The 23,773-nt window shown below is 59.8% G+C and overlaps 1 protein-coding gene across 1 annotated transcript in view; it reads left to right on the forward strand.

Annotated features, from left to right (window-relative positions):
* LOC111154410 (dipeptidyl peptidase like 6) overlaps nucleotides 1–14,864 on the forward strand; it is a 663,711-nt gene extending 648,847 nt beyond the window's left edge. Inside the window, exons 20-26 of the mRNA XM_022513977.1 lie at nucleotides 1,084–1,278; nucleotides 6,348–6,402; nucleotides 9,427–9,538; nucleotides 11,529–11,587; nucleotides 12,375–12,447; nucleotides 12,541–12,614; nucleotides 14,591–14,864. Of these exons, the coding sequence (XP_022369685.1) occupies nucleotides 1,084–1,278; nucleotides 6,348–6,402; nucleotides 9,427–9,538; nucleotides 11,529–11,587; nucleotides 12,375–12,447; nucleotides 12,541–12,614; nucleotides 14,591–14,740 (718 nt within the window). The 3' untranslated portion in view covers nucleotides 14,741–14,864. The remainder of the gene's footprint in view (nucleotides 1–1,083; nucleotides 1,279–6,347; nucleotides 6,403–9,426; nucleotides 9,539–11,528; nucleotides 11,588–12,374; nucleotides 12,448–12,540; nucleotides 12,615–14,590) is intronic.
* Nucleotides 14,865–23,773: the final 8,909 nt, after the last annotated feature.

The raw sequence follows: 23,773 nt of genomic DNA on the forward strand, positions 1-23,773 counted from the left end.
GGGAAGGCGGTTGGGGCAGAGCGGCGGCGGCCGTGTGGTCGCAGGACCGCGGGGAAAGCTCGCGCCTGAGTGCGCGTCGCAGCACCGGACTGAGCCTGCTCCTGGGCCCGGGGCTTGGTCCCCCGGCAGCCAACCGAGCCGCCACGGAGCTGCCCCCGACGGGTCAGTTCCGTCTGCTGTTACCCCGCTCCCCTGTCGGGCAGGCTTAGCACTGGGCCGACAACCATACGCGTGCCTCACACACCCGTCACACACCCCACACACACGTCCCTCACACACACACTCCCCTCAACACCCTTTCACACACATCCCACAGCCTTCATACCCCTCACACACATACATCTCACACACCCCTTCCACACACACCTTTATGCACTCCTCACACACTTGTCACACACGCCTCTCACACACATGCCTCACACATACACCTCACATACACCCACACACAAACACCGGTCACACTCACCTCATACACACACCTCACATATACCCTGCACACACACCCCTACACACTCTTCACACACCCGTCCCACCCCCACACCCCTCCCACAGCTGTCACACACGCCTCACACACCCGTCACACACGCACCGCTTACACATCCTTCACGCACATACCTGCATCCACACTCATCACATCTCTCACAAACACACCTTGCACACCCGTCACACGCAGTTACACATACTTCACACACATCTCACACACACGAACATGCCCCCTCGCCCTCACGCCCTCGGTCCCTGGGGAAAACCAGGACGGCGGGGGCAGCGGGAGCTGTCACCTCCGTGGGCCGGGCCCAGCCAGCACAGTCGGCGGGCTGGCTCTCGGGGCGGCGGCCGCCCGTTGCTGTTGCCGCGCAGAGGCTGGCGTCGCCCCACTCGTCCCGGTCCGACTAAGAGGGAGAAGACTTTGGGAGCGTCGTCGCCCATGCCTCAGCGTGGCACCCAGGTCCCCATCCCGGCCAGCCAGTCGCCAGGGACGAGGCGCGGCGGGCGGCCTGTCGCCCCCGCACGGGGACCCGGGGGACACGGGTGTCCATGGGGCCGGCCACTCGCCGCAGACCGAGGCCGCGGGTTCTCTTCCAGGGACGGCGCCCCGGGCAGCCAGAGCGTGGCCGAGAAGTTCGCGGTGACCTGGGAGACAGTGCTGGTGAGCGGCCATGGCGCCGTGGTTGTCAAGTGCGATGGCCGCGGTAGCGGCTTCCAGGGGACCAAGCTCCTGCACGAGGTGGGGCGGAGGCTGGGCGCCCTGGAGGAAAAGGACCAGATGGAGGCTGTGCGGTGAGGACCCCTGGGGGTGCTGGGGGGAGGGGCGGGGGGGACCCTGGTCGCAGGGTTGCTCGGCACGCGGGGTCCCCCGCGATCTGCTCACGCTCACAGCACTCCGTGGGCGATTCCAAGGCGGCCTTTGGGGAAGCTTCTAGTAACGTTTCCCGAGACTTTTATACTAGTTTCCGCCGAGCCACCAGGGAGCTCGTGTGTGGACGAAAACAAGGTGCTGAGCCTGTGGGTGGGACTGGCTCGGCTCCGCAACGCCGTGGTCGCAGGCACACACACACACACGTCTTCGCCATTCATCACAAGGGAGAGAGCGGGGAGGCAGGAAAGACGGGAAATGGGGGTGGGGGACAGAGGAAAGGATCCTGGCACCCAGGGGGTCGCTCAGAAAAGCCCACTCGGCCCCAAAGCATGGCCCGTCCTTGTCTCGTGTCGCCGCGCATGCTGGCCGCTGAGCAGGGACCAGCAGGGAAGAGAAGGAGGCTGAGCACCAGGGACAGATGCTCAAAACGACCGGACTTTCGTTGTCGCCCTGGAAAAAAGACATCAAGAGCCCATTCCCGGCTGGCGCCGGCCTTCGTGCTCTGCAGGCAGCGAGGCTTTTCACGGTCCACCGGCCTGCGGACTGCGGCGTGGACATGACCCAGCCGCCGGGAGATGTTGCCGAACCGCTCGGCCGGTCAGCAGGCTTGTGTCCGGGGAATGACGGGAGGGGCTGGGGAACCCACGGAACGGGGCCTCTAGTGACAACAGTCGTCTTCCCCGCGAAGAGGAGCTCAGGACGCTGGCCCCCGGGCACGTGGACACGGTGGGACACGATGTGCAGATGACAAATGCTTGTGCCCTGGAGGGCTGCGAGGAAGCGTGCTGTCCCGTCCCCGCTCTTGCCGTGGCTCTGTGCTTTGCACGTCGGAAACATTTCACCTTCCTGACTTGTGACATTGTTTCTGAAAAGGTCGGGGGCCGCTGTGTGGGCTGAGTTAGGTCATTGTAAGTGAGTGAAGCAATGAGTGAGCGAAGGAGCGGTCCTCTCTGTTCAAGGGCACTGTGAGCTGGTTGAGGAGACGAGGCGATGTGCCCAGGGCCCTGTCAGAAAATGCAGGGGAGGGGAAGCGTCTGGGGGCCGATGGTCGGAGAAGGATATCCTAACGGTGCTTTTGCCTGGGAGCTAACACACAGGCAGGCAAAGTCAAACGTGCTTTTGAAATAAGGAACTATCCCGGCTCTGGAAGTCCAGAGTGATGGGAGGCCTCGGGGTTCAGCAGTACCGCCCAAAACCCAGGCTCTCTTGTCGCTCTGCTCAGCCAGGCTTCTCGGCCTTCTCCAGAGCCGACTCTCCTCCTGCTCACAGGATGGCTGCCGGGAGCACCTCAGCCCTTGCTTCTTCATTCACCTCTGGCAGGTTGGGGAGGGAGCCATTTCCAGAAACTTCCAGAAAAGAGGGGAGGAGCTTCCCCAGAAGCACCCACCAAACCCCCCCTACATGCCCCTGACCAGTCCAGAATCCAGGACCCCTGACTGGCCAGAGAGGTGTGGGCTGTCACCCTGAGACCTAGGGGGTCCCCCCATGTAGCTGGGAACAGGGGAAGAAAGGTGGACAGTAGGGCTCTAGGGTTCTGTGTGGAAGGGGGAGGACAAGGTGGAGGCCAGGTCAGCAGACAGCAGTGTCTGCCAAGGAAGGCTTCTTAGGAAAAGGGCAGGGGTCCTGTTGGGACTTGGATGTGGGGGTGGGACTTCCATCAGCGGCTATGGGGCTTGCCCTGTGACATGGAGGCAAAGCCTTCCTCCCTCGGTGCCCCTCCTCGCCCACCCCGCTCTGATGGGCCCTGTGGAGCGTGGGGCACAGAGTACCTTGCCCCAGAGGCCCGGGCGGAAGGTCGCAGCGTCCTTCAGGCACACTGGCAGCCCGCACCCCTGCAGGTCCTTGGCTGGGTCTGGTCGCTCCCCTCCGAGCACGGGAACAAGAGAGCAAAGGGTTGCTTCACACTCACGGTGTTTTCTAAAAATAAGGAGTTGATCTGGCCATCTGTTCAAAAAACAAGGCAGAACCTGTTCTGGAAAGACAGTAAATAGCGTCAACAGTTGGGCCACCGAGGCTTGCAAACACGAAGACACACAAACCATTGAAAACCTTACAGCCTTCTTAAGACATGCGGGAAGCTGAGGTCCCGATGTCTCAAGCCACAGAGCACTCGACCAAGCTTTATTTAGGGTCTGGGCCTCTGTGTTTTCATTTCAGAAAGAAATAACCCAGTTTTATCAGAAGTTTAAGAAACCATGCGGCTGGCGGTGGTCCCCAGCCCATTGTGTGACTCTCCCATCTTCTTCCGCCTCTGTGCCTTTGTCCCGGGGCCCACTGGGTCAGCAGCCTCACCGTGCTATGCCCTCCGCCCCCATCACACAGAGCAGGACAGAAGCGCTGGCTGTATTTCTCCCCCCACCCTCGTTGGCTCCTCTTTCTTGCCGAATCAAGCCCGGGCTGTGAGCTTCCCCCGTTCCGAGGGTGCCGTGGCACCTGTGTCAGCTTGGGTCCCCAAGAAGGGTGCCTGGGTCGGCTTAGCCAGAGGGTTGGACGGGGGCTGTCTGTGAAGGATGCCAGGGCATGAGTGACACCAGGCTACAGGGGACTCTGCCACTGTGCGGGGGTGGGGGGACGGAGGGCCAGGTGGGAAGGGGGGTCTCCCAGTGGCAGCCAGGTTCTGAGAGGCTCCACCAGGGTGATGGGGAGCCCATTGCCAAGAGAGCCAGTGGAGGACCCCACGCCAGGCCACCGAGGCCTCGCTGTAGGGCTCTGTTGTGCTCGGTGGCTGGGAGCATGGCTTAGGTGGCACAGGCACCGTGGAGGGTTCTCTGACCCTATCCCCCCACCTGAAGACGAACAGCCCTGCTCACCCAGGACCTTGTGCCGCCGCCCATGAGATGTTCTCCTGACCTCGGTCTCACCCACGCTGACCAGCTCCTGGCTTGCCCGCAGCCACTTCAGCGGTGGCCACACCAGTCAGCGAGCAGGCCTCCCATCACGCCGCGTCCCCGTGCTAACCCCCCTTCTCAGTAGACCACGCTTCTAGAGGGCTGGAGGCCTGTTCCCCCGGGGCCTCTGCAGACCAGCATGGAACCGATCTCAGGACGTGCTCCATAAAGATAAGCACATGATGGACTCACTTCGGCTCTTGCTGGCCTCAGACCACCCCAGCAATACCAAGTGCTCCCCGCACATGAAATCGGGCTCTCCTTGATCTTGGGGTTCCGCTGTTCACCGGAAGACAAGTCACCACGTGGGAATTGCTTGGTTTGTCGGCAAAAATACAGGTACAAGATGACAAAAGTAGTTGATGTTGGAAAAAACAACCACCCTTGGAAGATTCCTGAGTAACTTATCAGTGGGGGTCAGTATCGAGATTTCTGGCATTGACGTCAGGAGGTGAGTCACTCGGTGACCAGAGGAAAGGGTGGCCGAAGGCCCACGGTTCTGCGGACTTGGAGGGCAGAAGGCTGAGGGTGGAAATCCAAGTCATTTCGCAAGTCGGAACGGAGCCCGTCGTGGTGCACGTGCCTCACTCCTCGCTCTGTGGTCCCCACAGACTGTCCCTTGGCTTTGTTCCTTGTCCCTTGGCTTCGCAGACACGTGACTGTAATCTTCCTTCTTTATGGCACTCCTCCTGGGTCTCTGGGTCTGTCCTCTTTTAAGGACACCGGTCACACCGGATCAAGGGCACGGACTTTAACCTCTTTTTAACTACCTACATCTGATGGCCTTATTTCCAAACACTCTGAGATTTCACTCTGAGGTTTTAGGGGTTGGGACTTGACCGTAATTTTCGGAGTTTAACCCATAACCACTGTTGAAATCAACAACAGAGTCCCTTGCTCTACTCCTGCTCCCTCCCACCAGGCCTGTCGGGCAGAGGCCACCACACCCAGCCCTCCGTGGCCCAGAGCACAGTTGTCATTGCAGCATGAGCTCCCATCTCATGCTGTCTGGCGGGGCAGGTGAGGACTTAGCCATTCTGCACCCCGACCGTGTCTCGTTAGATCAGTATTTGGGGGTGAAGGACCATCGGGGACGTGGCTCACTACGCAGCAGGTCGCCCACCTCGTGCCCCATTGTTGTCAGCATTTTTTAGTTCTGGAAGTGTTGCTCTGTCTTTCTCTTGAGAATCTTTCTCTGGACCTACTCGTGGTATCTCCCACTTGTTCCCGAATCTCGCTCGTGCTCCTGTGAGCACTTCTGCTCAAGCACAGAATCTTCTCGTGATCTGCCGATTCCAACCTCCTTCTCTTTCCCACTTCTGTGGGGCTGGCGGCCTCTAGGCCCAACTTCTGACATTCTTTCACGACCTTCCTCCATCAGGAAAGTCGGGGACAGCGTTGCTCCAAGCTGGGGAGGAGGGCTGGTCCTTCGCATGTTGGCTCTGAGGACATGGCACCCAGAGCGTTCGGCTCAGCTCTGGCCTAGGTGGGCAGTTGTCAGGGATGGGACGGCTCCAGCCAACCAGCACAACCCAGAAGACAAGCAAGGGGATGATCAGCAGCGTGCAGGAATGGGGGGACGGGGCTGTATGGGGTAGGGGAGGGCGCACACATGAAGGGAAGCAACTTGCAGAGACCCAGGAAGCAGCTGGTCATCTGCCAGCAGCACCGGCAGGGCCATTGAGCTGCTAGTGTCCAAGGCAGGAAGCACGAGGCAGGGGCCCCCCACTGGAGTTGGGGACAGAGGACCTGGCAGGTGCGGTGAGAGCCCGGCGCCTGACTCCAAGCCCTTTAGCTCAGAGCCAGGGTCTGCTCTCCAGATCCCGGAGGACCCTCCCAGAGTGTGGGGCGGTTGGGAGTCCCACGGTCCAAGTGAGGAGCAGATGGTAGCCGAGGACAGGGACCTCACAGCGCCTGGTCTCCAGAACGGTCTGGGCTGCTTTGCATTCCCGGCTTTGGGTCGGCAAGTCGGAGGGACCCAGACCGTTCTCGCCTGGGCTCTTTGAGGCCTTCAGTGTGGACTTACTGCCCGTGTCCGTGCGCTAGGAAAGACCATAAACATGGGGTGCGCTCACTCTCCCCTCTCTCCGTTGGCCTTGCAGGATGATGCTGAAGGAGCAGTACATTGACAAGACGCGCGTGGCCGTGTTCGGGAAGGTGAGCCCGCGCCGAGCTTGGTCGGGGCGCCCCCATCCCCGCCCCCACCCGAGAGCCCTGCCCACCCCCTCACCCAGCCCTGACGGGGCTTGTCCGGAAGGTCTCTGGTCTCCTGCCGTGAGAGCCTACGGCTCTGCTGAAAGCATGAGGCCAGACGCGGACAGATCCCAGCAGGGCTCCCTCGACCGGCTCAGGTCTCAGAGTTTCTGTCTCCGTCTGTGCAAGGGAAGAATGAGAAGCCAGATCCCGTGAGAGCACTTCATTAGGTCCCTAACCCCTTTCTTACGGAAGCCGCGGCACCTGGTGTGGTACCCTGGGAAGCAGGGCGGGCAGGGGTCTTTATTTCTGTGTATCTCCATGAGCAGGGACCACATTAATTTGTAGGTTTGCCGACCCGGAAGGAGGGAAGGAGGCGGTTCCTGTTCCGCAGGGCTGCCCACGGCCATGGGCTGTAGGCCCAGGGCTGCAAGTCAGGCCCGTGGGGGCAGCTGGTGTCAGCTGGGCACACACCCCTCACCCCCATTCTTAGCCTGAATCCGTGCCTCTTGATCGCAAGGGAGTGAGGCACAGAGGGACGGGCACAGACCCGGCTTCCCTCCAGGAGCGCGACCGGAGCACAGGTCACCTTGCAGTGACATCATGGTGGGTGGAGGCTTGAAGACGGAATCCGGAGACGACCTCTTAAGTCATCGCCCCTGGAACCTCTTAAGTCATTGCCCAGCGTTCTCAGAGGGCAGCATACGTTTGGGACGTGGTGACCCCAGATGGCCTCCTGGGGTCCCTCCGGAGGTGAAGCAGCAGAGGGAAGGGCCCGATGGCTTCTCTCTCAGGCTCAGGGACAGACCAGAGCGTGGGCGCAGAGTCCTAGAGGCTCTGTCCCTGCTGGCGGGGACCAGTTAGTGCCTGTGAGGGGCTCGGAGCCACTGGGATCATTCGTAAGTGTGACTTTGGGTGTCAGTGTTTGTCACCCCGCTGTACCCACACGGGACGGGTGGATGGCCGGGCCAGGCCAAGGCAGGGACCCTCGGCCCAGGCCCGTCTCTGGTCAGTGCTCGCTCCTCCTCAAACGCACACGTAGCCTTTCCAGACCAGCCTCTCTCACCTGGTAGCTTACGTCCCGGGTCTCGTGGCTCGAGCTCTCGTCACTTCTCAGCACAGAATAACGTGCCAGGAACAGCGCCTGTGTGGACACTCAGCTACTCCCGGGTTCGGGCATTTGTGAGTAGAACTGGTGTGGCCCTCCAGGCACAGGTTTTTGTGTGCGTGTAAGTTTTCAGCTTCTTTGAGTAAATGCCGAGGAGGGTGGTTGCTGGGTCACATGGTAGAGTACGTCCCGTTTTGTAAGAAACCGCCACACTGTCTTCGACGGGGCTGCCCCTTCGGCGTCCACACCAGCTGGGAGTGAGGGGTCCTGGTGCTCCCCATCCCCACCGGCGCGCGGGGTCGTCAGTCCACGTTTTTTTGAAAACGAGTGGTGGGATGACATGTGAGGACTTACCGATTCTGTTGACAATGAAAATCATAAACTAGAAACTAAAAAGATGCTTTTATTGTCATTAAGACAAGATATCCCCATTCTGTGGAAGGAACGGTATGAGAGGGTGATGAACTAGCACGCAGTCTGAAGGGTCCGCTCTGCAGTGAGGCTGGCGCGGCAGGGCCTGCCCCGTCGTCTCCGTCAGGCCTGTGGCTTCTGCACACTCGACCCTCCAACCCCAGCAGACACGCATGCACACGCACACCCAGCACACACAGGCACACACCACGCACATGCATGTACACACCCAGCACACACACACCACACACACGCATGCACGCACACATTCCCATACACACATAGGCATGCACAAGCCCCAGCACACACACCCAGCACACACATAAATGCACATGCACACATGCAACACACACTCCCCACACACGTGCACACACACCCTACATGTGTACATGCACACACACCCCGGTACACACACAAGCATACACACTCATGCACATACACTCGCATACACACACATGCACGCACATGCCCCAGCACACACCCATACACACACCCCAGTACACACACACACTCCCATGCATACACTTATGCACACATACTCCCATTACACATATGTACACACACACCCCAGCACATGCACACACCCTGCGTATGCACACGTGCACACACTCATATGCCCCAACACACACACATGCACACACACCCCAGCATACACACGTGCACACATACCTGTGAACACACAAACATGCACAAGCACACACAGTCCCACACACACGAGCACACACATGCACATGCACACGCACACCAGTACACACGCCCATGCACACACACAGCATCTTCAACAGCCCCAGGCCCCCAGGAGAACACACCTGGTTCCCTTGCGGCTCTGCTCCTGCCCCTTCCCACATTTGCTCATCACAGCTTCCCATCCGTGTCGGGGGAGGGGACACACCTGAGCCACGCGGCTTCAGAGGCGCCCATGGCAGATCACTGGTCAGGCCATGCCCTCTCTGGACGGCCCGGGTGAAGCAGGGGTCTTGCTTGTCAGCCCCGAGCTCAGGGCACTATAGGACTTAAAGGAGCTGCCGTGTCCCACGCCCGCGTGGACGCCTATCTCCGCACACACTGACGTGGGCATCCTGGCAGACGGGTACCTGGGCCCTCTGGCACAGGCTCCTCACCGGCCCTGCATCACTTTGAGGGGCTTGGCTTTGCTGGAGACGGAAAGGCAGCACACACACCACAAGGAAAGGATGACTTGGAAGGGCTCGATGTGACTCGACGCGCACAGCCCGTCCCGGCCCCCCACCACGGCTGCCCTCCCGTCATCTCTACATTGCCTGACATGGGACCCCGAGAGGGGAGGCCATGCATCCTGTGTATCTAGTTGGGGTGGAGTTTGCCTTTCATCCTCTTTCCTCTCTAACAGAAATGACGCGATGGCGGTGCCGAGTTGCTGACCTCACATCTGCGCGGTTCTCACGAGCGTCACTGACGTTCCACCCACTCACCCCCTTTCTCTGTCCCAGGACTACGGCGGGTATCTGAGCACCTACATCCTCCCTGCGAAGGGGGAAAACCAGGCTCAGGTGTTCACCTGTGGCTCTGCTCTCTCTCCAATCACGGACTTCAAGCTCTACGGTAAGGGTCGTGAGGTCACCGACCCGGCCCCGTGCTCCCCTCTCACCGTGCTCCCACCTGCTGCCCCCGCTCCGTACACCCGTCACCAAGGGGAGGCCACCAGGGGCCGGGCGGCTAACGAGTGACCCGGAGAGAAGCCAGGCAGGGGAGGGAGGGCTTCAGGTCACTAGTTAGATGGAAGTGGTCAACCCACCGATGCCTGTGTGTCCCCTTCCCGACACAGGAGACCCGGAGCTAGACCCTGGCCTGGGGGGCCCCTGCTGGAGCGGCAGCCTTGCGGGCGTGCTGGCTGGAAGGCCCTAGCTGCTGTCCCACGGGGGCCCCTCTGTCGCCAGAATTGGGGCAGGAGCACTGCTCGCGCTCTGTGTCTGGGGGCCTGGGGCCTGTTTGGGCAGGGATTCCCTGAGGAGGGCTGTGGGGGGGGGTGGCTGAGGGGACGGCCGCCTGGTGGCGACCCGGTGGAGGCCTGGCAGCTAAGCTGTACTCAGCCTCCTCCCGGGGTGCCGGTGGCACGTGGCCAGCACCTTGCCTGGCGAACAGGCAGGAGGCAGAGGCCTGGGATGGGGCGTCAGGATGGCAGACTGGGCGACCGGACACTGGGCAGGCCTCCCACGTATGGGAACCGGACCTCTGCCAGGCACCACCGTGGCTCTTTGGGCTCAGTTTTGGGATTCGAGGCTTCCCACACTCTCCTGGTCAGCCGGCCCCTTTTCTCTCCTTTGGATGCTTTGGTGACGTTCGTCCTTTTTTATTTTTTATTTTTATTTTTATTTTTTCATGCTTTTTTTAAAAACACGTGGCGAGGTATTCCTTATGGGCTTTGAGAGCTGGCTCACAGGCCTAGGCTGTGGGGAGGCCGGGCCGTGAACCCCAGCTACACTGCACAAAGCAGCCCGATTAACGGGAAATGGAGAGGGCTCCTTGTCGCTGCTCTGCCAAGGGTACCAGGACCCTGGCCACACCCACCCCCGGACCCCAGCTCGGCACCTTGGGCGCCACAGGGTCCGGCGGCCCCAGCCCCCGCCTCCTGCAGCCGGAGCTCACAAAAGACGCGCTGATGTTCCCCAAGCTCTAGCGCGCACGTCACCTTAGTCCTGTGAGAACTCCTCTCGTTCAACGTTTTCGTAATTTAAAATTAATTTTCCCACGGGAAGATATGTAGGCCATTTTGTCTTTTTTAAATTCAGTGAGACTTAAAGGTTTTTTTTTTTTAATATTTTATTTATTTATTTGACAGAGAGAGAGAGAGAGCACAAGTAGGCAGAGAGGCAGGCAGGGGCCGGGGAGCAGGCTCCCTGCCGAGCAGAGAGCCCGATGTGGGGCTCGATCCAGGGCCCTGAGACCATGACCTGAGCCGAAGGCAGAGGCTTAACCCACTGAGCCACCCAGGTGCCCCTTAAAGTTCTTAATCATGCTATTTCAAATGTGCTTGATTTGAGTGCACGTGAATGCACCATCTGGACCTTGATTGGTCCCAGTGCTCCAGGCAGGGGTCCTGCACGGTCTCCTCCCCTTACTCCAGAATGCAGAAGCTTCTGGAACTCCTTCCATCCCGACTGTCCTGACTAGGTGGATACCCGCTCCTCACCCAGAACCTGGACCCGGAGCCAGGGACTCAGTTAGAATGGGACATGTCTCGTCTTAAAAAAGAAAAAAAAAAAAGGCAAATCCAGATGAAAATCTGCTCTTTAGGATTTGTCTTTCCTACATGTTGAAAACAAAGGACGGGCGGCGGGGGGAGCTCTTACCCTCTTTATTGAGGCTTCAGATGAATGGTTTCGTTGATCAAGGTTTGGTCTGTTGCTTAAACCCGACCACCAACTCTAGCGTGTTCGAACGCTAGCACGGTGCTGTCTGCTTCCCCGGGCAAAGACCTGCAGGTTGAGGGGTGTCTTAGAAGCAGACATCTGCCCTGCAAGGGGGTGCCCCTGCATCTGGGGCTTTGCGCGGCCTCGCCCTGGGTAACCTGCCTTCCTCTGCCTGTGTCCAGCGTCTGCATTTTCCGAGAGGTACTTGGGTCTGCATGGACTTGACAACAGGGCGTACGAGGTATGTGTGGGTGCCCCGGCCGTCTGGCAGGATAGGGAATTGGGTGAGATCGGTCCCGTCCCTCTGGCCCCTTGCCCAGCTCTGGGACCCACACTGCCTCCCTGGGCCCACTGTGTCCTCTGTCTCCCCCACCAGACTCACTCTGAGAAGACCCTACTCCAGGCTGTGAGCCGAGGGGACCAGGGCCTCCCCCAGGTCCGTGCGGTTTCCCTCTCTGGCACCCGAGGGGCGAGGACGGAGTTAGGGAAGTCTTCCAACGGCCAGAGGGTCTGTCCCAGGGTCCACATTCGTTGGGCACAGATGACTGCTGGTCCCCTTCCCCAAGGCTGGCTCCATTTTTGGTAAAATAGGCCATCGGTTGGGCAACAGAAAGTCCCCTGATGCCACCTGCTCCTTCATGGCCACAGAGCGGCCAGTGCGGGTGTCACGTGCGGTGCTTCTTGGTGGCAGGTGGTGGCCACACTTCTGCCACCGGGGATGGGGGATGGCCTGGTTTCAGAGCCGAGATCCGTGCACAGACTGTCTGGCCAGGTGTCCTCCCCCAGTGGCACTGGCGGAAATGAGGGCCCTCAGAGGCCACCCGCAGTGGGTGAAACCGCTCCCATGCCCCCTTCCCTCTCACCCTTTCCTCCTCCACACGGGCACCTCCGCAGGGCACCCGAAAGCCCCCAGTCCTCCCGAGACTGGCCCCCGGGCCCCCGGCTACCTTCTCAGTCAGGGGTCCAGGAGGAGCCTCTGGCCAGCAGCAGGGCCCACTAACTCTGTCGCCTTGCCCCCGCGTGTGCAGATGACCAAGGTGGCGCACCGCGTGCCGGCCCTGGAAGGACAGCAGTTTCTGATCATTCACGCAACCGCGGACGGTAAGGGCCAAGGACGCCGCATCTCAGCATCGCCGTCATGCTGTTAGGGGCTAACCGGGCCTTTCCTCTCTCTCTCTCTCTCTTTTTTAACAGAAAAAATCCATTTCCAGCACACGGCAGAACTCATTACGCAGCTGATTAAGGGGAAGGCTAATTACAGCTTACAGGTACGGCATTTGCATGTCTCCGCTCCGCACTCGGAGAGACACGCTCCTTCCGTGGAAAAGGAACCGACGGGTGTCCAGTTAGTCCCATTCCTGCAGACACCCGCATCACAGTGGTCCTAGGCGGGCAGGGCGCGTCGGGCAGACGAATTAGCGCGTGCTTATCTTCTCTAGTAATTGGTGATGATGGCTCCATCCTGCCCTTGAGCCATGTGCAAGGCCGGTTAGAACTGCACTGCCTCCCCCCACCTCTGGGCAATGAGTGAGGCCAAAATGGCCACACACCACTACAGTGAGGCTGGAGGTGGCCCTGGCAGGTGAAGAGGGGGCTGTTGACCAGCACACATGCAAGCAGCCTCCTGGAGAGGTGGGGGCTTTACATGTGCTGGTCCTGAGCCTTCTCCACCAGCCTCCCTCTAGACAGCAACACACGTTCACTGAATTCTGGAAGAATGTTCCAGAATCTTCTGTGGCTGAGCAGCCATTAGAGGGCTGCCCTTCCACGAAACAAACTCACAGGCTTGTTTTCGCTGGCATCAAATACTGACCCAGCTGCTCACATCTGGGCTCCTTCCAGCCACGCACTGTGCTGCTTCTAGAATCATCTTCCGTTTCCTTCCTGACCATGGGTTCCCTTGGGAAAACACATCTTACCCCGATGGCCTTTTCAGGTCTAGAGATAAATGGGAAATTTCGCCCACTAGGTACACCCTGGCACGGATAGCTGCCTGCCTTCTGTCCTGAGCCCCTGGCCTTGCCACGCCACTGCTTTGGAGGGTCACATGATGGCTGGGCAGGCAAGGGGAGCTTCCTGCAGGGAAGGGTTTGGCCTGAGTGTTGATGAATGGGGAAAGGAAGGACGTGGTTAGTGTTAGCTTTGAGTTTGCTCCTGAAAGTGTTCAGATCATGGTAAGGTTGAGAGTCGCTACGGTATTATTAAATAATTCTAGACACGTAATAATACAGCTGTGGAAGGTTGAAGGGTGAGTCTCCATGTGCTAATGTGGGTCACTCCCCACGGCATAGACCAAGCTAAATCAGCAAGGTTTTGAGCAAGATGCATTGTAGACCACACTTGAGACCATAAAAGGGACCCCAGCCCAGTGCCATGCCTGCAGGCACGGCTCATGTCTGCACAGACACACAGCGAGTTGGTAGCTGTGGCCGACTCCAGGGAAGGGCATAGGGCATGGGGACCAAGAGCGGGAGAGATGTACACCCTTCCTTGGGTCTTTTTATACTACAGACATTTTAAAGTCTGTGTAAGAGCTCCATTGCATCATTTATAAGTACTCTAAAATACTCCAGAGACATGGAGGAAGGCAGGATTACAAACGCTGGGGGCAGCCTGGCGTCATGGAAAGCGCGTGGGCTTCCCCATCAGTTAGACTTGGCTTTGAGTCCCTGCTGGAATGGGTACCTTTGTGTGGAAACGCTGCAGCACCCCTAGGGGACAGGGGGTGTCATTACACTGGGTCCCTGCGGTCTGGTCTTTAAGCGTGGAATCCTCACAAAACTTTTTGAGCTGGGTTCTGTGACGATGACCATCTCCACTTGGCACAGCTGGGAACTGAGGCTCAGGAAAGTTCCCTGCCCACGGCCCCAGGGTAAGCCTAAGACAGGTGAGGGTTGTAGAGACAGCCCAGAATTCTTCCCACGTCTTTGGGAAGCCTGGTGCCTGGAGACCTGGGCCAGAGCCCCTGTGGTCCCGGGGTGTGTACCCAACCCGAACCAGCAGATCCAGACTGGGACGGTGTCTGTTGAACAAAACGTGTCCTAATTTAGCCCGCGGATTCCCTGAGAGCCCACCGTGCCCGGCGGAGCCTCCCAGAGGAGGAGCAGCTTGGGAAATCCGATTCGCCGGCTGAAACGGAGCCCTGCGTGCGTGGTGTCTGGGCGGTGCTGGGTTCGCATCCCCCACGTGTCCCCAGGCCCCCGGGGGCCACCGCTGGCATAACGTCTCCCCGCCTTCCCCGCAGATCTACCCGGACGAAAGCCATTACTTCCACAGTGCCTCCCTGCACCAGCACCTGTACCGATCCATCATCGGCTTCTTCGTGGAATGCTTCCGGATTCAGGACAAGCCGCCCGCGGCCACCGCGAAAGAGGAGGAGGAGGAGGAGGACTGACCTGGAGCCAGCCCCGAGCGCTGCGGGTGGGGGAGCTCCTCCTGACAGTGTACAGCGGGGACCCCGCCTCCCTCGTCCGCAGGGGCGGGGCCGGGGCAAGAAGTGTGACTTCCCACAGCATGTGTGTCTTGCGTCCCAAAGGCACTTTTGCTCCGGAAACCGGCTCCTTCCCAGGCCGAGACATGTCACCGCTCACGAAGACTCCCCCGCGCCTGGAACCACAGCCTCGCCTCCTCCCGGCCCCAGAGTGACCGGTGCATCCCACGGCCTCTCCCCAGGGAACAGAGCCAAGGATGGACAGCAGAGAAGAAACCGGCGCTCCAGTCCCCGCTGAGAAGCAGGAGCGCGCAGACCCGCCCTTGCTCGCCAGCCGCGCCCCTGTCCGCAGCTCCCCTCCCGCCCCCTGTCACCGCGCCACGGACACACTATAGCACAATGACCGTAACCGTACTTGTCCATAGATTGGCTTTGCTCCTTCCTGTAATTAGGAGACCCGGTATTTTAAGGGGCTGCACACAGTGTTACTGTAGCTAATGCTAGTGGTTAACCTTATGGAATTAATTCGTATTTTTCTATGGTTTATACCTGACACTGTCTCCGGTCCTGGGGTTGTTCTGCTGTGCTCGCTTGCTTTCTTGCTTTCTTCCTTTTCTCTTCGTTCTTTCTTGCTTTCTTTTTTCTTTCTTTTTTTTTTCCTTTTTTGTTTCGTTTTCTTTTCTTTGTTTGGCTTTGTGTTCTTCAGTCCATGTGTAGGCTTTGCGCTCATCTGGATAAAGAAACAGATCAGAAGTAACTAACTGCTGTCTCCTCGAGACTGTCTTGAGACTTCGTGGAGAAATTTCTAAAAGAAAAAAGAAACTGAGGGGAAAAAAGACATCCAATACCATTCACTAAAAAAGAAAGAAAGAAAGAAAGAAAAGTCGTAAATAAAACTTCTTTCCCCCAAAGCTGCATTAGGATTTGGCTTAGAGTCACACGATTTCCATGTGTCTTGAAGCCCATCCCTTTCCCCCTTGATGAGTTGTCGAGGCTTTTCAGATGGCCTTTGGTTAAAAAAAAAAGAACAAGAAAAGACAAAGGGTGGACTCCGCCCCTGGGTCTGTCACCTGTGCAGGGGACAGGCGTGTCCTCCGGGGGCGGGGGGATACGTGGGTGTGTGTCGTCACCTCCTGCCCTGGGGACCACTCGGTGCCCTCGCCTCCGTGTGTGGACAGCCTGTCGACATGTAGGAGGTCCCCTGACCCAGGTTCAGCGGCCCCCCCCAAGTGTATATCCCGTCTCGTTGTACATAAAGACAGGAACGGCGCCGCCCCTCCACCGGCTCTCACCGTGTCGCCTGCATGCCGATCGGTGGCTGACCGGCGCTCCCCACAAGTGCTAGTTCGAAACCTTATCCCTCACTCTGGTTTGCTCCGGAGCCTGTCAACAGCCAGAATGGCAGCACCGACGTCTCCAGCTTCTGGTCCTGCCGGGGGAGGGGGGGTCCTCGACATCCCGTCAGCAGAGAACATCGGTCCGTGTGGCTTTTGGTGTTCGGGGCTTTGGGTTTCTGCCACGGAAGTTTTGGATGTCCGTTGGGGTGAGCACAGTTGGAAGGTCGCCACCATGGATTTGTCTGGCCGAGGGCACCGTGTGTGACGAGGACCCAGGCCCGAGCAGCAGGACCCACTGGGAATGCCACGTGACCGTGCTTCTGCGGTGTCAGTGGGCTTGACCGACTGCAGAGCCACGAGGTCTGACAGGGGAGGCCAGCTTCGGCTGCGAGAGCTGGCAGGGGGGAGTGAGAATGTGGCATGGTAGCATTTGTTCATCCATGGAATAAAACATTATTTTACCACGCGGACAGCTCTTTTCTTGCTTACCCTCCACCACCCCTCCTTAGAAAGTGTGCAAAGCTTGACCTTTCTTAAGGTGCTTATGGAGCCCTGCCCAAGACGGATGCCGTCCTCAGGAGCCTCCTGGTGTGCAGCAAATGGGAAGTGGGTCTGTGGCCGCAGGGTGTCGGCAGCAAGAAGGACAGGACGGACCGACCAGACAGATGGCAGTCCCAAGCCAACCCGAGAAAATGAGTTTCAGTTGTGTCTCTTCAGGTTTTAGGGAAAAGACAGATATTCCCTAACGCTAAGAGCAAAATGGCTCTCAGTTGAGACTATAATATTGCCCACTAGAAAATTCTAGAAAAACCACCCTGTACTGGGGACTCCTCTGGGGCATGGGCTGCCACATCCTCAGAGGTGTGAGTGTGGGGGCTCTCTCCCCACTGCCCTGGACACACACCCCTTCCTCTCCCACCTGACCTAGCGGTCCCAGAATGATTTCGTGATGGGTTGACTGCCTTCCGGAAGCCCCTGTTAAAATCCCAGTGTCACAGAGAGACTGGATGGGCATTGCAGAGGCTCCCTTGGCCTCCTTCATCAGCACACGGTGTGAGATCTTACGATTATCACCGGAGGGCCCGGGAAGCCTGGTGAGAGCCTGATATGCAGACGGGAATGTCCAGATCATATATAAACACAGGACTCTGGCCCTCAGCCCGCAGCCATCAGCCCCAATGGCCCAGGCGCGATCAGCAACGGCCGGCGGCCCCAGCGGCCCCCACCTCCAATTTAGGGCCAACAGGGAGAGCCAAATCCACTCCCCCGGCCAGTCCTGGAGGCTCCTGCTTCCAGTCAGCCGCCCCGGGCATTCCCGCACCCACAGCCCCCCCGCGAGGGACGCTGACCCCCCCCCACCTCCCGCCGTGAGGCTGCCCCGCCTGCGCCTGTGTCTGCGTCCCCACCGAGCGCGTGACGGCGGCTGAGCCCCGGCTCCAGCCAGCTCCGAGCCAGCGGCCTCTGCTTGCTCTCTTTTGGGGGTGTCTTAGTCGGCTCAGGTTTCCAGAACAACTTACCACGGGCTGCGGCTTCAACGACAGCAGCTTCTCCCAGTTCTGAAGACTGGGAGCCTGGGAAGGAGACGCCGGGCGGTCGGTTCCTGGTGAGAGCTCCCTTCCCGGTCCACAGGCACTGCCGGCAGCCATGACCTCACGGCGTGGTGGGGGTGGGGGGCACGCTCTCTTCTAAGGGCGCTAACCCCCGTCGTGCGGGTCCCACCCTCCTGCCCTCATCTAAACCTCATTACCTCCTCACCACCCCACCTCCTACCACCACCACACCGGGGTAAGGTTTCTGTGTTTGTTTCCCTTTGGCAGAAAGAAGGTGTTGGAGAGGAGTTGCCCAGGGGCAGGTGGTGCCCCTGGGGTCAGGAAGGAGGAAGGAGGGGTAGGAGGGGAGAGGAATGAGGAAGAGAGAGGAGAGAGGGGAGAGGTGGGGGGACAGAGGGAGGGCGCCCCATCCCAGGGAGACTTCCTCAAGTGGGGCTTCCCAGAGGGTCTGGATGGGCTCTTCGGCAAACCACAGACAGAAAAACTGCCATTCACTGTCCACCTCTCATCGGATGGGGGATCCCCGGGGGAGGCGAGGGCGCCACCCCGAAACCCGGGGAAGGCAGCAGCAGCACCGTGCGCCTCTTTCCCCGCTGGGTTTTCTCGGGAGGATCAGTTCTGAATCTGGGCCTCTGGGCCTCACGGTGCCGCTGGGGCTCTCAGCCTCACAGCTTAGGGGTCCCAAGCCTCAGGCCAACACGGAGACAGACTGGGTGGAAATGGGTGACGATGTCTAGGTTCTGGGCAAACAACGAGTCCCCAGACGTGTCCAACTCCTGCTCAGCTCGGCAGGGCAGGGGGCCGGAGTCCCGCACACTCCCTAGCACCAAGCATGATTGAAGGCACCTGCTTGCGAATCTGTGACCTGGTACAAACCCCCTCTTTGGCACTTCCTTTTCCTAAAGCAAAAACCCAAAGCGGACAAACTCCAACAGCCAGGCCACTGTCTCCAAGCACGGAGCTGTGGACAGAGTGCTCGGCAAGTTAGGGGTGAATCAGGACACGGTTCACCTCTGGCCGCTTCCTTCCCAGCCCGCTGGTCCTCCCCTCTGTGCTTCGGCCTGACGCCAGCACAGTCCATCTCCCCCGGGTCAGCGGTGTCTGGCTGGGCTGGGAGACGGGGAGGCTCAGCGCTCTGCCCCATCCAGCCCCATCCTTGTGTCCCTGCCAGGCCTCCCAACGTCTCTGGGTCCCGTTTTCACAGTAAAGTAGAGTAATGGCAGCCATACCAGGCAGCTGCGGAAATTCAGCAACATGTCCGTGACACATTTTGCAAGGCACGGGGGCCCGTGGAAACGTGCAGGCAGCAGGAGAAATTCCGGAGACGCTGCCCTTGGAATCAGGAAAGGCCAAAGCTCTGGGCCGCGCCTGCTGCCTGTCCTCCCCACCCGAGCCCTCCACGGGTCCCGGGGACTCCCACATGCAGACGCAGGACACACAGGGGGACACATAGGAGCCCGAGCCCCGAGGACTCCCTGCTCCCACTCCGCTCCAGCTCCCTGGGGTGGCTGATGCGCCAGCAGGGCCGCCATCCCCAGCTTCCAGACAGGACGGGCAGCTTGCAGGCATCCGGACCTAGGGCCTGGGGCCCCCTGGGATTCCGGGTCAGGTGGGGCCGGGCGGGGTCATGGGGACTTCTGGAAGGCCAGACTCTGGAGGACCCTGTCGCATAGCACCTTAGTCCCATGACAGAGCAGCTGTTTCTAAAAGACCTGCCTCTGTGGCCTGTCTTGTAGACGATAATCAGAAACGTTTTTAACACTCGGGATGGCCTGCATGACCTCGGGTCCTCAGTCTGAACAGCCGCTCCGGTCACCTGAGGCCAGGGGCACGCTGGAGCAGCCAGAGCACCTCCTGACCCAGGACGTGCCTGGAATGTGACTTTGTCATGGGTGGTGGTGGTGGTGCGGTTTCCCTCTGTTGAACTGGTTTCTTCTGGTGATTTGATTCTCACCCCATAAAGCTTTACTTGGAGAGTAGATGGAGGAAGACAGCATCCCGTCCTCCAAGCTGGTGGGTTCAGATTTCTGTAAAGGAAGTCCCCTGTGGTCGTCAGCACTGAGACGACTCAGGCCACATAGCTGGAGACAGCAGGATGTGGAGGCCAGCAGAGGCCCAGCCAAGGGCCAGTGGGAATTGGGGTGCCCCTTCCGGGGACCTCCATCTGGCTAGCTCAGGGCCCGGCTGCCTGAGACGTACTGAGGGGCGAGTGACTGCTGGCTATGTAGAAATGTAGGGTTAATCAACCTGCCCTCACCCGATTTGGCACCTCCACACTGCCCAACCCCTTCCTGCCCCCAGCACAGCCACCTCCCAAGCTCCCAAAGATGAGCTAGTTTGGGAGACATGCCCGCAGCCCTACTCAGAGGCTCAGCGGGAGAGGACGGTCAGTGCCCGCCCCAGGATCTGACACAGCACTCCGGGGAGGACAGTCCGTGTGCTGGTCATAACGAAGGGGTGGTTCTCATGGGCGTCCCCGTGAACACGCAGTAAATGTCTCCTCATGGGCTTTTCCTTCTGTGAAGTCTCTTTCTTTATCGTCACCTGAAGAAGTCCTGGTTTGTCACAAGAAAGCCATCCTTACCCCCAACAACTGGGTTTAACAAGATATCCTGCCGCTCGTGGAAAGTAAAATCCCCAGTAGGTTCTCGGCGGGCTGCGGGCTCTTCATGGTGCACCATCACGGGCCCATGCCCCGCAGGAGGCCATGTCCACAGTCACCCACAGCCCCTCTGCCACCTCCCGGGACTGCAGGACAGGTGCAGCTCTCACGTCAGTAAGCGGGACTGATACTTTTGCCTGGCGTGCTGGGAGCAGCTTCACGCGGGAGCTGGGGTGGCCACTGGGCCTGGACCGGAGGGCCAGGCACCTGCCCCCTCCCCACCCCGGAAAGGACAGCTCCAAGGAGAAGAGAACCGAGAGGTGGGGCTGGTGTGCAGAACACAGGCTTGGAGCCCCATGAGCCCGCTACTCTCCAGGTCTCTACCGCCCTAGATCCTGGAGCAAGTGTCCTAACCTCTCAGAGCCTCGTGCCCCTCCTTGGCGGAACACAGTCGCTCAGGGACAACGATGTGAGCAATGGGGGGAAATTCTGAAAGTCATGCTTAGCCTGCAGTAACCAGTCCGTAAAGTGAGCTAATATTGTTCAGAATGTCCAGGATTTGTTTTTTAAAATCTTTAACCGAAAGAGCTTGGAAAAGGTCTGACAATTTGCGTTTCACCAGTTGCTTCGGACTACGGCCTGAAGTCTGGGAAGCGGGTCGGTTTCCAGGCGCTGGAAGGGGGGCGGCTTTTCCCAGTCGGAAGTTCCGGGGACAGCTCGGCGGCCATGGACAGGCCGCGTGAACTTTAGGGCTCCAGTCAGTGGGCGACGTGCGGGCCGGCCAAGGGTCCCAAGCGGCTCTGGTCAGGTAAAACGTGGCCTCCACCAGCGAGTGCGAGCCCCTCATCGTGCTGGTCCTTCTGCTTCCCGCCGGGCTGGCAGGCGCTGGGCCGCGTCCGACGCACACGCCGTGAGAAGGCCCTGGGAAGCCTGTCCCGTGGCGGGGGCACCGAAGGCATGGACCTGGGTGGTCCCCGCAGTGGAGGACCGAGCGCTCCCAGCCCGCCCCGCCCCCGGCCAGCCCCGCCCGCGCCCCGCTTCCTCCGCCCACGGTGAGCCCCTCTGCCCCGCGCTCAGCCTCCCACCTACCCCCGCCCACCCCGGCCTCCCAGCCAGCCCCGCCCCCGCCGGCCCCAGGTGTCCGCCAGGGGGACCTAGCGGGGACGCGGCCCGCAGAGGGCAGCAGAGGCCGGGCGCTGAGCGGTCCGCCCGCCCTCGGAGCTTCGGTAAGTGGCACGCGGGTGCCGTGCCGGCCGCGGTGGCGGCGTGGGCGCGGGGGTGGGGGGCCGGGTGGGGGCCGGGTGGGGGCGGTGACCCTAGCCCGCAGGCGGCCCCGGCAGGGCGCGGAAGGGCAGGCTCTCGCGAGACGCGGCGGCGGCCGCGCCGAGGGACCGACGGGCGAACACCGCGGAGCTGCGCCCGGGGCTGCGGGTGCGGGGAGCGCCGGGACGCGGGGGCCGGAGGGCAGCGCGGGGGACTGCTGCCGGCGGCCTCCTCGCGCGTCCCGAGCCGCGGCCGTGGCCCGCAGCAGCCGCCGGACGCGGGGCGGGGGTCCACGGGGCAGGCGCCCGGCGCGGCCTCGGAAGCGCTCTGGGCGGCAGGTGCTGCGAGGCCGGGCGGGGAGAGGCCCCAGCTGGGGACGAGCTCGGGGACGGGAGCCTGCGGCCGCTGGCGACACAGCGGTGACCACTCACGCGTCCTCGCCGCGGGCCCGCGTGGGGTGAGGAAGGCGCTGCGGGTCAGCGGAGGGCAGGTGCGCTCCTCTACCCCCGGCCGCGCGCCCTCGGCTTCCACGCCCCGCTGGCGAGCGCCCACGGTCCAGACAGCCAGGCTCGCGTGGACGGCGGTGCCCGGGACGCCTGCCCGCCGCGCGGCCGCCGCCGTGTAGCCCTTTGGGAAGCGGGTAGCGTGGGCTGCGGCGGCCTGGCCTCGGCCGAGGCGGCTTCCCCGGGGACGGGGCGTGCGGGCCTGAACCGGGCGCCGGGGGGACCGGCCAGCCGCGGCCGTGCCCTCCCGCCGGGGGTCGGGGTGCAGACCGGTCCCTGCAGTCTGGGTCCCTCCTTCCGTGCAGTCCGGTGCTGCCTTCCGGGACGGCGTTCTTGCCGGGCTTCTCCTCGGGGACTCTGGCCCGCTGCTCCCCGAGCAGTTCGCCGCGACTCCTCCAGACGCCGCTGCTCCGAGCACGGGCGCAGGTGCTGCTGTTTCCACCGACGGTTGCTGGAGCCCGGGCACCGGCAGGAGGACTTGCCGCTGAGTGAGTCCCGGGATTTGTCGCCAGTTCCTGAGTTCTGACGTGGTTACATCCAAGCCCGGCAAGGAGCGTCGCTTCTTAGCAATACAGGCGGACGCTTTCAAAAGTTCAGAGGCTTTTCTGGGGAAAACAGACTGTGTGCCTGGGGGTGGGGGGTGGGAAGGCGCCCGTGTAATCAGCATGCAGGCCTTCTTCTCCAGGTAACTTTCGTGCAAGGAAGAGAAGTTACCAATGCAAAATGAACAAGCCTTTTTACAAAATTCAATAGAGAAGGGAAGAGTCTTATTCCAACCTAAGTTAAGGCGGCCACGGGGGACACACACACCTCACAGAGACCTCTCTGGGAAAGGGCCATGTGGTGAGGGTGTTATTTATGCTTGTGGTTTTTTCCATAAGGAGTTACAGATCATTGTGACAAAGGAGATTTCAAAAGTTACAGATTTTATTTTTTTTATTTTTAATTTTATGTTTTAGTATGTGCCAGCTGTATGGCTTAACTCTTATGGAAAACAGGGAGACTTTTTCCACCCTTTTCATGTTTGGAATGCTCCTTTTCGGTTAAATTTTTTAAAAACAAAGCAGATGTATGGTGTGTGCACAGAACAGAAATAGAGCCCAGGCTTTGAGGTTTTACCGAGTCATTTGAACCCTCGTAAATGTTAAAGTATAGCTTCCCTGGGAGCCCAGGAGCAGGGCCCACAAACGTTAAGAGTTAAATTGTCCCTTATCATTTCCCCCGTTTGATCAGTAATCTTTCCCCGGAGAGCAAGGACGATCAATCTTATGTTTTCGTGTCCCTTGATGACAGCGTGCTGGGCTTGTCTGCCCCAGTGCGAGGAAAGAACATACACATTTTTTCACCCAGAGTTCCTGGGTGGGGGAACTTACTGTGATGTAAATGGTGGGAAGCTGAGAAGTGATACGTGCTCTCTATCCAGTCCGGTTGATGAGTAAACAGTCTATGTGCTTGGCTCAGACTGTCTGGTTTTGCACTTGGTAAAACCTTTGCTTCAAGGATGCATGGAGACTAAAAGAATTTTAATAAGTACAAGTTGAAGGAAACTGTGATATTGTGATAGACTTAAGCAAGAGAAAAATCCAGAGTCCTTTACATGCGCTTTGATAGAAAGTTGGGGAATGTTTGGTTATTCTGGAGAGAAGACGGAGCATGGGGACAGAGTAGACATACTCCTAACGGACATTCCCTGGTACTCGGGGTCAGATACGTAACATCAGGAGGAGACCAAGTTCAGTCCC

The sequence above is a fragment of the Enhydra lutris genome, unplaced genomic scaffold, assembly GCF_002288905.1.
Source record: "Enhydra lutris kenyoni isolate GAN:26980312 unplaced genomic scaffold, ASM228890v2 scaffoldscaffold37, whole genome shotgun sequence".
NCBI lineage: Eukaryota > Metazoa > Chordata > Mammalia > Carnivora > Mustelidae > Enhydra > Enhydra lutris.